Source organism: Drosophila navojoa, chromosome 6, assembly GCF_054131105.1.
Source record: "Drosophila navojoa isolate 15081-1374.11 chromosome 6, UAZ_NAV_1.0, whole genome shotgun sequence".
In the NCBI taxonomy this organism is placed as follows: Eukaryota; Metazoa; Arthropoda; class Insecta; order Diptera; family Drosophilidae; genus Drosophila; species Drosophila navojoa.
The window spans coordinates 388,228-404,220 of NC_142894.1; the positions used below are offsets into that span (position 1 = coordinate 388,228).

Sequence of the window (15,993 nt, forward strand, 5' to 3'; positions counted from 1 at the left end):
GTTTAACATGAGAGCATTGACGAAAACTGTCACTGTTATCCCGACTTGCCCACCCTTTAAACTTAGGGCCCTGAAAAATAGATGGCCGATTCTCAGACCTATCCAGCCTGCACAAAAAATTTCGTGAGAATCGGTTTAGCCGTTTCGGAGGAGTTTGGCGAGAATTTTATATGTTAATTAATTATGTTAATTACCTGAAACTCCCTATTGTAGAGCTCGTAGCAGTTCTCAAAGAGGAATTGATAGGTGGATCTAAGACAAGCTTTCACACAATCCTTCACAACTGTACTTGCTCTTGGAGGACTCGACAGCTCTTGTACCTATTCCATCGTCAAGTCGATTTAAATAAATTAAATTTAATAATTGGGCATTATGCTTTTGACGTAAAATTACCTTCATGCGGAAAAATGTAATACTAGTCAAGAGATCGACTGTTGACTTAAGATCCATCAGTTTCTCTTGGCTCGAAGCGGGAAAATTATTTCTATACATCGACAGATCAATCCTTAAGGAATTATGCAACTGATCAAGTAGTTTTACGAACTTTTCCTTCTGAAAAAATAATAATGTTGGGTGAATATATTATGTCAAATAATTTGCATATATAAATACATATATGTTCCAATGGGGAATACGTACTCCAAAATTGCTCGCTGCAAAACGATCACTAGCTGAAACAGCAGAAGAAGCGGTCGTGTGGGCATAATATGCATTAATATTCGCCAACAGAGTGCTCATGACGGCTGGAACTCCCGGGCAGAGATATTTAGCGGAAAGGCAGTGAAAGTGAGTCATAGCTTGATATATATTTTCGATGCCATAACGCATAGAAAACTCGTCCACAATTTCTTCGGGAATTTCATCAAAGTAGAGCTTCCATGCATCATCGCCTTTTTGGGTGGGTAGCTTTACCTATATTATATATAAAATATATTTGCAATAAGCATCATAATTGAAGTTTAAGATGTATCGCTTACCATGCCGCTGTTTTCCTCACACAGGTAGTGAAAGAGATTTTCATGCAAGCAGGTGTACTGGACATGATAAGGTGCTACCTTCTCCTCACCCTTTATTTCAACTGATATATGGAGTCGTATAGCACCCGATACGGCAGATTTATCGGTGCGCTTCTCTAAGTTGTACCACACGTCCATTTCTCCAGAGAGTGTTCGAACCTCTATGATTGTCTGTCCCAGAAAATCATCCGATTCCCGCGTCAACTTCTGTCGCAATTTTGATTTAAGATCGTTATCTTCATCCCAAACGCGAACTTTGATACGATCTGAAGAGTTGTGGCATTCGCTGCATATCCCATCAATGATTTCATTTTTTTTATTTATACATTAATATTTAAGTACTTGTTTGGAAGTGTGCATCTAAAAGGTAAACTACAGATAAATCTGTTTATACATGCGTCACATACATTTTGAGTGCCTCAAGTATTTATTATAAATATTATTATATATTTATATATACACGTATATATAAATATATAAGTTTTTTTTGCTTTATAAAAAAGAGTGCACAGCAAAAAAAAACATGGAGTAAGTAAAAATAAAACTTATTATGTTTAAGAGAGATATATCATAATTAACTACATTTTTTCTCATATATGTGTATGTGTTCCAGTATCTGACACATAGACGTATACAAATTTTAGTACAGAGAAACGGCTTGATGATCATCAAATGTATTATATAGTATACATGGATGTATATTTGTCTGGCCAGCTCAACTGATGAATACTGTCAATAGTCGCCGCATAAATTAGAAATTTGTCTAATACATATATATATTAGAAACTAAATCGATAAATATGAGATAAGCATAGAGCACATATGCTATTCGAGTAGGTATAACAAAGATAAACTAATTACGTTTTAAGTTCAATATGCGTTACATTAGATAATCAATAAAAAATCATCTGGATTGTTTTTATTTCTTGATTTCTCTTTTTGATATTATACTTACAAGTTCATTTAGCAAAATTCATCAAGCTGATATTATATTAAAAAATTAGACAGCCACATATTGTATACATGTGTTGTACTATATGCGTGGGCATATAACCTTGAATTCCAATTGTCATAATCAATAAATTATTTCAGCAATTCACCAAAAATTACCAGATATGGCAGTTGAGACATATGTATAATAGGAGCTGCACCACAGAAGCTAAACCTAACTAAAGGCCGACCGATTATACAAAAATATTTAAAAGCTCCTTAGAATCTGACAGAATACCATGTATGAAATATTCATAGGCAAGTAGTAACACTGAATATAAGTACTTTATTATAATACTAATAGCAAATACCGAGTATATGATTTAGACATGTTATCCAAAAGTTATTTCAGCAATTGAACTATATAAGAACAAACTGTAGAGCTTTGTGTAAAATTAAGTACTTTTGAAAGTGCTTTAGATTATCAGAAGTCAAAGTTTGGAAGTTACCAAGATTTTTGCATTGATCCAACGGACCAAAACACAAGATTATTCCATTGTTATATTAAGAGGAGAAAAATAGAGCAGGTAAAGCTGACTACAGCTTGTCGCCTCTATGTAACCGACTAAGAATGTATGTATGTGTGCATTGTTATACATTCTCGTATATATGAATAATGGAAAAAATACAGAGCAAGGTCAAGAGGAGTGCTGAAAGGGTAACAGCAAATACAGACAACTTAAGTAATTGGCAAGCACAAACGCAAACAACACACTATCAAAGTCCCGCGCACGTGTGAATAGTTTAGGCAACTATGTGGATTCAGGTTTTACATATTCCACTCAAACTCACACTCGCACACACCTGCATACACATATGGGAACGGCAAGAAATCGATGGGGTAAGGATAGACAGAGAGTCAGAGAATGAAATGTAGATAAATTATAAATACATTAGATATCACATACACATAGAGAAAATTGCTAAGGATTAAAGAGAAAGAGAGTGCATGTGTTATATAAGTAATATTCGTGTCTGTAGTACGTACAGTCAAATTTCAATTGTGGGAGTACGTATATATGTAATTACACATATGTACATTCAGACATTTATATACAAAGATAAAAACACAAAGAAAGCGGAAAATACATAGAAAGATACTCACAAGTGAAACTTCTCGTTCCACACAGGGTTTAGCTCCTGAGGCATTGTGCGCGTTCGCTTTTTCACCTTGCTAACCTGCACCGTCACATATGGATCACTGGTACCGCTTTTATCCTTCGCTATCAGGCCTTGAGCACAAATCACTGTACAGTTGAGATCGGATAAGTTGTTGGGTATATATATATATATATATATATATATATATATATATATATATATATATATATATATATATATATATATATATATATATATATATATATATATATATATATATATATATATATATATATGACATGTATTCGTTTCACAAAAATTCAAGAATTGTTTAGGGTTATTCCGATGCGGGTTGTAGTTTATGTTATTTTTAACGAAGATTATGTTGAGAGCGTAATGTTGTGTGTTGCATAGTGTTCAATTTTGCGAAAGTGTTAGTGTATTATCGTATGTTATCGAGGTATGAAACGAATATAGTCATTTTGAAAGATTTGATTTGTTGGTTAATGTAAATATAAGTTTGCAATTTCGAATTGTTTTATTTTTTTATTTATTGTTTGTTCAGTTTTGTCAATCAAGGAAGAAAGAAGAAGAGAAAAAACGGAAATAGGTATTTTTTTAGTAAATGATCTTTTGTTGATTCTTAAGAAAACAGCTCGCAATAAAAATGTATAGGCAGTTTAGTTAGGCATTTAGTCCAACAGATTCTGACCGAATTACACTTTTATCACTTGCACTTTTATTTATAAATTGCAACGGCACAAATTTTGTGAAGAATTCGTTAAGTTTTTATAATATACAAATACATTAACGCATCAACATTAAAACTGGACATAAAAAATAAACAATATTTAAAAAAACAGTAAGGAGGTTCTAGTCGGGACTGCACGACTAGGAGATATCCTGACCCCTCTAAGATGATATTATGATCATTCTGCACTTCTTATATGCACACAAATACATACATACATATGTATCCACACTCACGCATAAGCCCGCGCTCTTTTAACTACGCAGTAAGTAGCAACTACGCTTGGGCTGCGCTGCAGAGTGAACAATATTATGGGAATTTATTTGTTGAAAAATTGTTTTTTTTAGATATACAATCCATACAATACAAAATGTATGTACATTCCAAAGCAGAAGTCTCAAAGCAGTCATTCTCAAAGCAGAAGTACTTCAAATACGTTTTTTACAAATTGAGGGTAAAGGGGCGTGGTATCTATAATCTTTTATTAACAAAATGCTTGTATTCATCATATGTATATACACAGTAAATATGAAGTCTCCAGGTCTAATATTATTCCATTGCGGCTAAAAAAAAAAACAAAAAATATTTTTCGATTATTCTCGATAAAAAAGTTATCGAATGATTTATCGAAAAAATATGATAAACTAGTAATGCATATAATCACTAACCAGTGGTTATTGGTATGATATACACGAGTATGCATACCAATTTCAGCTCGGACAGACGGACGGACAGACGGTCGGTCGGACGGACAGACAGGGCTATATCGACTCACCTCGTCGTGCTGATCAAGAATATTATATATACTTTATAGAGTCTGCGATGATTCCTTCTGCCATTACATACTTCTTCACAAAAACATTATACCCTGATTTCCCATTTTCAATGGGTTCAGGGTATAAAAAACACACAGTCACACACAAAATAGCAGAGAGGTAATAAATTAAAAAGCAAAATACATATACATAAATAAAAAAAATATATATATATATTTAGAAGACGGATTACCGCAAGTCTGTAAAAATAAGAAAAATAAAAACTTTCCCAAGTCAACAAAATTTCCAATAAGAATTTTTTTAATAAAAGCAAATCAATAATATGAAAAAAAACACACACACACACACAAAATAGCAGAGATTAATAAATTAAAGGAAAAATATATATAAATAAAAAATAAAATAAAAATGTAATATATAATAATAATAATAATATATATATATATATATATATATATATATAACAGATTACCGCAAGTCTGTAAAAATAATTTCATACAGGCAGATAGAATATATATTTTATTTAATTATATTTCGAATTATGTCTATACATACATTTTTATGCACTCAGTTATTCGAACAAAAAAATCATTGCTAAGACGCGGTCAGTGGAGTGTTAGTAAAAACTTTGAATATGAATTTGGGGACTCTCCTGAAACTACCATTACTGTGCATGGTTGCCTGTTACGTGTAAAACATAGGCACACATGATTGAAGTATAAAAATTTGACGAGTGCTTAAAAAATTAAATCAATTGAAAGACTATAAGATTAGAAGAAAATCGATATTGCAAAAGAATTTAAGATCCCACTCAGTACTCTCTCGACCATAATAAAACAAGTAAGAAAGCTCCAGTCGAGACTCCTCGAGCAGAGATGCTCGAGACGAGATCCCCTGAACCTTTCGGGTAAATTTTAACAAGAATCGAATTTGTACAAAATGCATAAATCTGCATTTCAAATTTAGTGACTCTAGCTTTAATGATGTAGCATACATACATTTATTACTAATTTTCGATGTTTTTAATCGAAAAAACGATTATCGATTTTTGAAACAAAACTCGTTATGCGCATGGTATACACGGACCTAGGATTCAGAATATATGTATATACTTTGTGCCACGCCTTCTTCTGTCTGTTGCATATATTTCAACAAAACCATTATACCCTGATTTCCCATTCTCAATGAGTTCAGGACATAGCTCGCAATTGATAGTTGATGGTTTTTTATACCCTGAACCCATTGAAAATGGGAAATCAGGGTATAATGGTTTTGTTAAAAGTATGTAACAGGCAGAAAGAGGCGTGGCAGACCCAACAAAGTATATATATTCTTGATCAGGGCGACAAGCTGAGTCGATTTGGCCCTGTCCGTCTGTCTGTCCGTCCGTCCGTATGTTTGAACGCGTCGATTTCAGAAGATATAAGAGCTAGAGACTTCAACTTTTTTTTTAAATGTCCGTATATATCACGCGCATATCGAGTTTATCACTAAAAAACGATAACTCATTCCGATACTTTTTTATCGATAAAAAACCTAATCGAAAATCACTTAAAAAATTATATCTCCTACATCTTTCAAGCTAGAGTCTCCAAATTTAACATGTATATAAAGATGTATTTTATACAATTTCGGTTTTTGTTAAAATTTACCCCCCACCCCTAAATCCACCCCCTCACCTGCATCTTTGTAAAAATCGTATATCAAATACTAGAGACTTGTGCTTCGGTATACACATACATTTTACATTATGATTACGTTCTGAAAGTTTCATTACGATCGTACGTCTAGAAATTAAATTATTCAACAAATAAGTTCTCATAATATTGACACACTGCAGCGCAACCCCAGCGCAATCGCCTGTATATGTGAGTGTGTGAGTATGCGTGTTTTTGTTTGTATGTGTATGTGTGTGCGTGTGTTTGTTTGTATGCGTGTATATGTGCGTGTGTTTGTTTGTATGCGTGTGTGTGTGTGTGTGTGTGTGTGTGTGTGTGTGTGCGTGTGTGTTTGCTAATTATTATTGAAATATCAGTTGCTTGTAGGGTTCAGGGGATCTCGTAGTCGAGCAGTCTCGACTAGAGCTTTCTTTCTTGTTTCTTATATGTATGCTCTGCTTCTCAACATAACCGAAAAGATGGTGTAGACACGATCTCAGCAAAATACAGTTTGACTAAAAAACTTAACAGAAATGATCTTTGCCTTCGTGTACATGTAAATAAATACATGCATACATTCATATAAATGCAAAAAGAACACAACCATCACGTGTGATTACCCATATATACGCAAAAGACAATTTGCTTCATTTAACTCAAGCAAACGATCAGTTTTTGACTTGAGCGAAACGAAAACAGAAATAACTGACTCGCTCGGAGCGCGAGGGATCTCAGGCAGACGCGACAAAGCAGTTTCTGCCTGAGTCTTTTTTTTTGTGTAAGTGAAAGACACTTACAATGGTTCAGGGTATAATGATGAAACTGGGTTGCTTCTTTAAAAAATATTTAAAAGTCTGAGCGGCTTCAAAGCAATCCCATATAACTGAGTTCTTTTAAAAAATTTATTAATTTTAACATATGTATGTACAAGAGGAATATGTAAGATATCAACAGTTAAATAAAATCCCTTGATAATTCGAATTTTTACTTACTTTCTCTCAAAAGTTTCGAACCATTTCTTTATTTCAAACATTCCACAATTCGTAGTATTTTAAGAGTCCCTTGAATTTCGAATTACGAGAGTCGACTGTATATATATGAGGACTTATTCACGAAACCGAAATGCAAAAGCATATACGTATGTACATGTGTATGTATCTTCTATTTGCCCTAGTTCAAATTAAAGCTCCTCGATGCAAAGAACCATATAATATTACCCAAGTTCATGTAGAATTGAGACTCATCCATTTGTATGATCAAATGGTTGGAAAATAATCTTTAGACTAAAGCATATCCGGCGCAAAATTACATACATTTTCATACATTTATTTGATAATGGTATTGATAAGAGAGAGAATGTGTGCTTGAGATAGAAAGATAGATTGAAAGAGAGACTCAGGGGGGAAACATTTGAGTTGGTATTTAATTTTAAAATATTAGTGGAAATCAGATATATAAACATAAATATAATTAAGAATGACAGGATGCTTATATAGAGTAGAGCTAAACATTTCTTCTCCACAAAGCCATAGATAAAATAAAGGGCACACATAACAAATATTGAACTGACTGGGCATGCAAACTTTAATTTTTTTTTTTTAATTTAATATCAATATTTATATGCAAAAACAATTATGTACATAGTTAAATTAACATTTTTTATTTAATTCAACAAGTGGGAGCTCTACAGAGGGACGAATCGATGTCGCACTAAATATTTTGCTACTTTAAGCCCTTTCATTTAAGGTCTTCTCTGTAGCTTACTAGAGGGAGGCAGAGTATGTTCAGTTGACTCTAGATGACTAAGCAAAATGTATAAATTTATTTTAATAAACAGTTATGAAATAATTCATATATGGAAGTCTGAAATACAGACTTCGAGGTAAATAACGAGCTCACACATGTTAATTATTTTGAATATATATATACAAATCGTAACCATGAATGAAACATCTGAAAGGAATGCATAAAAACCATTTGCATATCGATGGTAAATGTTTGTCAATAATGCGGATTGTTACTTTCTTATCTCATATTTAGGTTAGAGTTTTAAGTATTAAGTGTGCAATATCGACTGTGTGTTTAGGAAAACGAATTCTATATAAAACAATTTAAAAAACGAATGAAAACTTATTAGAGATCTGCAGACAGCTGACTACGGGCTCACGACCCTAATTCAATTATCTTTTTCAAAATTTAAAATATAATCATTTTCACGGACGCACAGCCAGACCAACAGACTTAGAATGAACAGCAAAATGTAAGTTTTGCTTCTTGTACAAACTTAGTGCGTTGCAAATTTTAGTTGGTCTCTTTTTTCTTTCATATTATTAATATATAAATGAGTAATCGTATATTATTACATATTATACACACATCTTAACAGAAACATAAACAAATTTAATAGTAAGAGAGGAAAAAAAAAAAAAAGATAGAGAGAGGACAGAAAGTGAGAGAGAAAGAAATTTTGATTAAACTACGGATGGGAGATCAAATGATTGCAGAAAGAGAAGAATCATTTTATTTCCGTCAATGATAAAGCGATTTTTTGGGAGTTAGATTTTTTTAATGAATTGATTTCATTTGACATAAAATGAATTGCAAAAGCTATTTCGATACACACACAATAATTTTGGTGTTTGAAAATGGCCGTGGTTAATATTTAACATAATTGTGTCATTAAAGTGGATCACTAATGGGTTATGAAGCCACTAAAAGAAATATATTAATATAAGTCTAGTCGATGACACTCGACTCTATTCTACTCTGTACCCCCACAGATTAATTTTTGCACTTCATAAAATCAAAAATTTAGTGTAACTAGAGTATGTTCCAAATCAGGTGAACAGAAAACTTTGCCTTGACCTGTGTTTAATCTGTGCAAGCTTCGATACTATAAATAAATAAATAATAAATAAATAATATATATATATATATATATATATATATAAAGGGATGGGTTTATAAGTCATAAGACATAGTCGCAAAAACCATATCGATATTGCCCGTGTACCTGTAATTGTTAGTTTGCATGACCATTTAGATGTTCCCTCAACAGTTGCGTGCTCAGCCTGTTCTAATGAATCTATGTGTGTATCTGGATCCACACCGAATGTCATCCTTAAATTGGAATTGCAATTTGAAGTTTGAGTTGAAATAGATTTTTGCAGATATATATATGACTAGAAACTGCAACCATTTAATTACTTAACACTAAAGTTTAGAGTATCGTTGTATATATTGTATATTATTTTTGTTTTTTATTTTATTCATTAATTATTTTATTTTTTGTTTTGGCTGGGCTGGTGCGCTGAAAAATCTACCCATAATTAGTTTCATGTGAATAAAGTACATATTTATGTGAAATTCTTAATTTCAATTCGACTCATTTATCGGCTCAACAAGCACTTAGTATAAGTAATTCAAATTATCTCTTATGCGGGGGTCACTCTTTGCTCTCAACTCGCCTGTGTCAGATATTATTTTATACACATTATAGAGTATAAACAACATACTTTACACTTACACACACAAAGATACTAAGCGAATTGACATGTAAGTAAATTTGTCCAACTGTAGCGTATGCAATATCTTGATCTTTTCTTATGTATATGTGTATATGAAGAACCTCCCAAGCATTCGTACATACATACATGCTCACATAGCATTAAAAAAAATATATTAAAAAAAAAAAATATATATATATATAATATAATATATTATATTATATATTATTACATATAACATAATACATATACACAATTAGTAAGGAATAATGCAAATGTTTTTGATAAATCACATTTTCACATTGATGTGGAGTCAAACCTGTAATTGCGATCTTTGCCGACCATTTACTGGTTCCATCGAGGACGCTCTGTTTCACAGCCTTCATATGGCCCGTATGGCTCTTCTCCTCAATGCTGAACACGGCTCTAAATAGGTTATATATGGATGGGTATGTAGTAGAGTGCGTGATGGGCATTATCATGGCATGTCATAAAGCTTTTTATATTATATATTATATTTTCCTTATATTTGAGACACTGTATATATTTTTCTGTGTATATGTATATTTCTCGAACATTAGCTATGACAGAAATCGAATTAGGCTATAATTGGACATCATTCAATTACTGAATGGAGTATGGCCAATATATATTAGGAGATAGTTGATAGTTGAAGAAACCTCGTCTTGCTAAGCATCACACATTATTGTTAGAGACTCAATTATTGGAAAAGAATTCCTTTAATTGGGAGTTTTCTTATATAACTAAAGATTCACTTTTTTAACAAAGGATTTTGTTGGGAATCGAAAATGATAGAAATAAGTCGATTTGAACTGCCTTTTATTCAACGATCACTAGCTATGTATATAAGTCAAGACATTTTCCCATTATTAGATAACCGGTAGACATACAATAACAATTGATTAGCAGAGAACTTGAGCTTTCTCATTCATCACATACAGATGAGTATGAATATCCGCACCAGCCACAAATTGGGTCTATTTCAAAGCGTTACCTGATCAACTCAAATATTTCCGGTTTTTCCCGCTCGCGTTGTTTCATTCGATCCTTCATTGCTGTAATTATTGAATTGGCTTTATCCTCGGCACCATGCTTGGAGCTCTTCTCAGCGGCACCTACAAATACAATCGTGAACATTATATGCAAGTACACATCGCTAATGCAAACTGGGACATAAAAAAAGTAAAATAAAAAACTCGACTTACGCTGTAGACAGTCGGCATTTAATAAGTCTTTACACTTCTCGTGACATTTGACCCCGCACTCTGTGCACCGCACTCCCTGCCTTGCGATGCCCCACAGCAATCCCTCGCACTCATAGCAGTAAGTCGGCGAGGTAGCCGTCCAAAGTACAAAATTATGTGGAGTCGTAGAAGATATTGGATATATGAGCGCCTGCAGTGCCTTTTTATAGACATGCATTTTCTAAAAACCGACGTAATAAGTTAGTGTCAAGGCGAAAAATGTAAAATACATATTATATTATAAAGAAACTGTCCGATACACATATAAAGCGATGAAACCCTTCTATACGAAACAGGTCCATATACAAAGCAGTACAAAACAATATTATTTGATTCACTTATAGCATACGAATATCTAACTTATTGAGTAAATAAATCGCTTTATATACCCTGAACCCATTTTCAATTCGTAGCTCATGGGCAAAATTTTACCGGTCTAGCTTTAAAACTCTAGGAGATACAGTTATATCCGATTTGCCACGACTCCAATGGGCGTAGATAAATCCGCCATAGCTCGTGATCTTGGATGGTCGACGCGGATCTACATTCCAGATTTCCGCATTCTAGCTCACCAACTAATATTTATTTATTTATTTATTTCTTAAATCTATTGACAAAAGCGAGAGTCAAATTAGATTTAAAACAAGTAAGAAGACTCTAGTCGAGACTGCTCGACTAGGAGATACCCTGAACCCTCCAAGCTGATATACTTATCATTCTGCACTTCTATTATGAACGCACACATGCATACATATGCATCCACCCTCACGCGCCCGCGCTCTGCTAACTGCGCAGTAAGCAGCGACCACAAGTCTTTAGTACTTGAAATACGTTTTTTACAAATTTTGGGCGAAGGGGGCGTGGTATCCAAAATCTGTTGATTACAAAATGTTTGTATTCATCATACGTATATACACAGTAAATCTGAAGTCTCCACGTCTAATAGTATTCCAATGAGGCTCAAAAAACAAAATCAATTTTTCGATTATTCTCGATAAAAACGTTATCGGATGAGTTATCGAAAAAATAAAGCAAACTCGTACTGCGTATGGTATACACGAGTATGTACACAAAATTTCAGCTCTCTAGCTCTTATATCTTCTGAGATCTCGGCGTTCATACGGACAGACGGACGGACGGACAGACGGACAGGGCTATATCAACTCAGCTCGTCATGCTGATCAAGAATATATATACTTTATGGGGTCTGCGATGATTCCTTTTGCCTGTTACATACTTTTTCACAAAAACATTATACCCTGATTTCCCATTTTCAATGGGTTCAGGGTATAAAAAAATCCTAAGCAAAGTACAGGATATAATATCAATAGTAAAACCGACCCGATGGAGGTATTTTATTTGCCAGCCAGCTATGCCCACGTCTCACAGCCAAATATGGTCAGTGAAACTAATGATACTATAAAAAGAAGTGTTAGTAAGAAAACAGAAAAAAATATTAAATGTAGATTTATTAATCTATTTATTTATTTATTAATATTTATTAATATTTATAAAAATTAACACTAAGAACATGAAACGCACTGTGCAATGATACAGTATAAGTCAGTATGCTTTACTGAAATCAGTATAAATAACATCCGTTTGCATTTTTTTTTTAGAAAAACTGTCATTGACAAGCGAAGTAAATTCAAGTAAATTAGTGGACATTGATCGATTTTGAACAAAACCATGTTGAGATGGTAGAATAATCGATTTGCAAAAATGCTGCAAGGCCGAAATGGCAGATAATTTCGCAATGCCTCTATAGTTGCAAGAAGTGTTGGGAATATTAAAATCCCACAACACAAGAAGTAAGTCTCTACCATTCACATGCTCATAAACTTCTTTAATACAATTAATATGTTGAGCATAAACTTGTAAATCAGAAGAGGGAAGGATATAAGAACATGTGATAAACAATGAGCACGATGGGAGAATTAATTTAACCCCTAAAATCTCCGCTTCATGAAGGGATGAAAAGGTAAACACATCAGAGAGGATACTGGATTTAACCGCAATTAACACACCACCCCCTCTGCGCATTAAACGATCGAGTCTATAAATAGTGAAATTACTTGAAAGGATTTCACTATTATGAATATTATTACTTAGTCACGTTTCAGTAAATGCAATAATATCATATTGTACACTAAAACTGTGTAAGAATAGACTTTTCAGTTTAGAATTCAAGCCACGTACATTTTGATAAATCAGAGACAGCTGCGAAGAAGATTGGAAAGTATTTAGTTTTTTGGTACAGTGTTTGATGACGATTGCACCGAAGGTAGATTTACAGAAATACGAGTCGGTCTATTACGATTTTTAGGTCTAAATTCATGAACAACCACATGAGGGGCCAGAAGTTTGGATCACACTTCAAATTTGGATAGTTCAATTACTAGTTACCTCCTCTAAAAATAAATATCACGCCTCGTTAAGGGCGTGGCATATCGAAAAATACCATGTAATTTTCACCGTTTTGGAGCGTAAGCATCCAAACTTTGCAGTTAGGTTTGCCGTTAGCTCGTTCTAAAAACTACTCAAAAACAAGTAAGAAGGCTCTAGTCGAGCAGTCGACTAGGAGATGCCCTGAACCCTCCAATCTGATATTCTAATCATTCTGTACTTCTTTTATGCACATATACATACATACACATGCATCCGCACGTACGTATAAAAACGCGCTCTTTCTGGACGTAATCATAATGTTCTAATGTATGTATATTACAAAGCACAAGTCTCTAGAAATTGAAATGCGTTTTTTTACAAATTGGGGGCGATGGGGGCGTGGTATCTAAAATCTGTAAATTACAAAATGTTTGTAATCATCATATGTATATACACAGAATCTGAAGCTTCCAGGTCTAATATTGCTTAAATGAGGCTGAAAAAACTAAATAAATTTTTTGTATCTTCTGAGATCGACGCACTCATACAGACTGACGGACGGACGGACGGACGGACAGACGGACAGGGCTATATCGACTCAGCTCGTCGTCCTGATCAAGAATATATGAGGTCTGCGATGATTCCTTCTGCCCGTTACATACTTTTACACAAAACTATTATACCCTGATTTCCCATTTTCAATAGGTTCAGGGTATAATTAGGTGTCTACACCCAGTAGGGGCGTTGGAAATCGGGGAAAACAGAGTTTTTACAGTGTTAGACCTAAACTTAGCTATTAAATTGCTGATGATATGAGAATGAGTATTCTGCAGTTAGTAACGCCCGACTGCAGCGCTCTTGTTATCTTAAGAATTATTATAATTGTAATTATATTAACTATAATCTTTACTTTACATTTTTCATTTAGCTCATCTATTTTTCATAGTCTCAATAGTATCACTGACCATATTTGGCTGTGAAAAGGAGCATAGCTGGCTGGACTGGCAAATACAATATGGGGGTAATACTATTGTAATAATTTTTTGTACTTTTTTTGTAGGCTATATAATTGTAGTTTTAGTTGACTGTCGTTATGTCAATATCTGTTTATTAAATAACTAAAAATAAATAAATACATATAATACATATATGAAAACGTAATATCAAGCCTCTTACCAGTTCTTCATCATTGAGCGTTGCCCGGGGCACTGCTGAAGTGAGCCCAGCATTCCGTTTTGTGGCTGCCATTGTCTATATATATATTGTAAGTCGAATTAATAGGAGAGGAACATAAGTTATAATTGTTAAGTATTTGTAGACTATTGTAATGTAAATGCTAATTTTAATTAGAGGCAAAAATGCAACAATTCAAGCAAAGCAATTTCAACAAATATAAAAAAATTCGGTCACTAAAATAAAGAAGTCTAGTCCTAGATTTATATATATATATATATATACAGGCGACTAACAATACAAACAAGTAAGAATACTCTAGTCGAGACTGCTCGACTAGCAGATACCCCGAACCTCTCAATCTGATATTCTACTCACTCGACACTCCTCCTCTGCACACATACATACACACGCAAGTATTAATACGCGCTCTGCTAACTGCGCAGTAAGCAGCGACTACGCTTGGATTGCGCTGCAGTGTGGGCAATATCATTCGAACTTATTTGTTGAATAATTTAATTTCTAGACGTACGATCTTAATGAAACTTTCAGAACGTAATCATAATGTTTAAATGTGTGTACACGATAAAGCACAAGTCTCTGAAATACGCTTTTACAAAAAAGAGGGTGAGGGGGTGAATTTAGGGGTGGGGGTAAATTATAACAAAATTCGAAATTATATAAAATACATATAAGTCTGCATTTAAAATTTGGAAGTTGTAGCTCTAAAGGTGTAGAAAAAATAATTAAATAACTAGCTTTCGATAAGGGTTTTAATCGATAAGTAAGTATCGAGAGCTGTTATCGATTTTGTGTGATAAACTCGATATGCGCGTGATATACACGAACCTAAGAAAAACAATTTCAAGTCTCTAGCTCTTATATATACGGACAGACGGACGGACAGACGGACGGACAGACAGACGGACAGGGCCAAATCAACTCAGCTCGTCGCCCTGATCAAGAATATATATACTTTGTGGGGTCTGCCACACCTCCTTCTGCCTGTTACATATTTCTAACAAAACCATTATACCCTGATTTCCCATTTACAATGGGTTCAGGGCATAAAAATAATGATTTACAATATTTATCAGGTACAGGTATATTAACGTGGACCTGGGTTGGCGTATTCAATTTAATGCTTTACGTAAACTCTTCAAGCAATCTACTTTTTTCAAGTACCGTCCTAGCTCATGCCAGACCAGTTTAATCAGTTTAAGAACTATTGAATTCAATTTGTGTTATCTACATTAAAAGCTTTTCATAAAATTGTTTGATCCATTAAGCAACAATTATTAACGTACGTACGTATTAACGTATCTTTAATAAAATTAAATATAAAGCTCAAGAACTAGTTTGATATGTC

General features: G+C 33.6%; 2 protein-coding genes across 8 annotated transcripts in view; both read right to left on the minus strand.

Annotated features, from left to right (window-relative positions):
- PMCA (plasma membrane calcium-transporting ATPase 3) overlaps nt 1-15,993 on the minus strand; it is a 137,009-nt gene that overhangs the window by 38,029 nt on the left and 82,987 nt on the right. The window lies entirely within an intron of this gene.
- The window catches only part of unc-13 (protein unc13 homolog), a 58,147-nt gene that overhangs the window by 16,440 nt on the left and 25,714 nt on the right, over nt 1-15,993 (minus strand). For 4 of the 7 annotated variants that reach the window (XM_089262776.1, XM_089262775.1, XM_089262773.1 and 1 more), the window contains 9 exons: nt 14,628-14,702; nt 11,025-11,244; nt 10,814-10,934; nt 9,306-9,412; nt 3,112-3,253; nt 978-1,302; nt 640-912; nt 394-552; nt 195-320 (listed from right to left, as the gene is read on the minus strand). In XM_089262776.1, the coding sequence (XP_089118902.1) occupies nt 195-320; nt 394-552; nt 640-912; nt 978-1,302; nt 3,112-3,253; nt 9,306-9,412; nt 10,814-10,934; nt 11,025-11,244; nt 14,628-14,702 (1,548 nt within the window). Of the gene's footprint in view, nt 1-194; nt 321-393; nt 553-639; nt 913-977; nt 1,303-3,111; nt 3,254-9,305; nt 9,413-10,117; nt 10,225-10,813; nt 10,935-11,024; nt 11,245-14,627; nt 14,703-15,993 lie in introns of all 7 variants that reach the window. The other 3 variants (XM_089262777.1, XM_089262774.1, XM_089262772.1) reach the window with 1 other exon arrangement.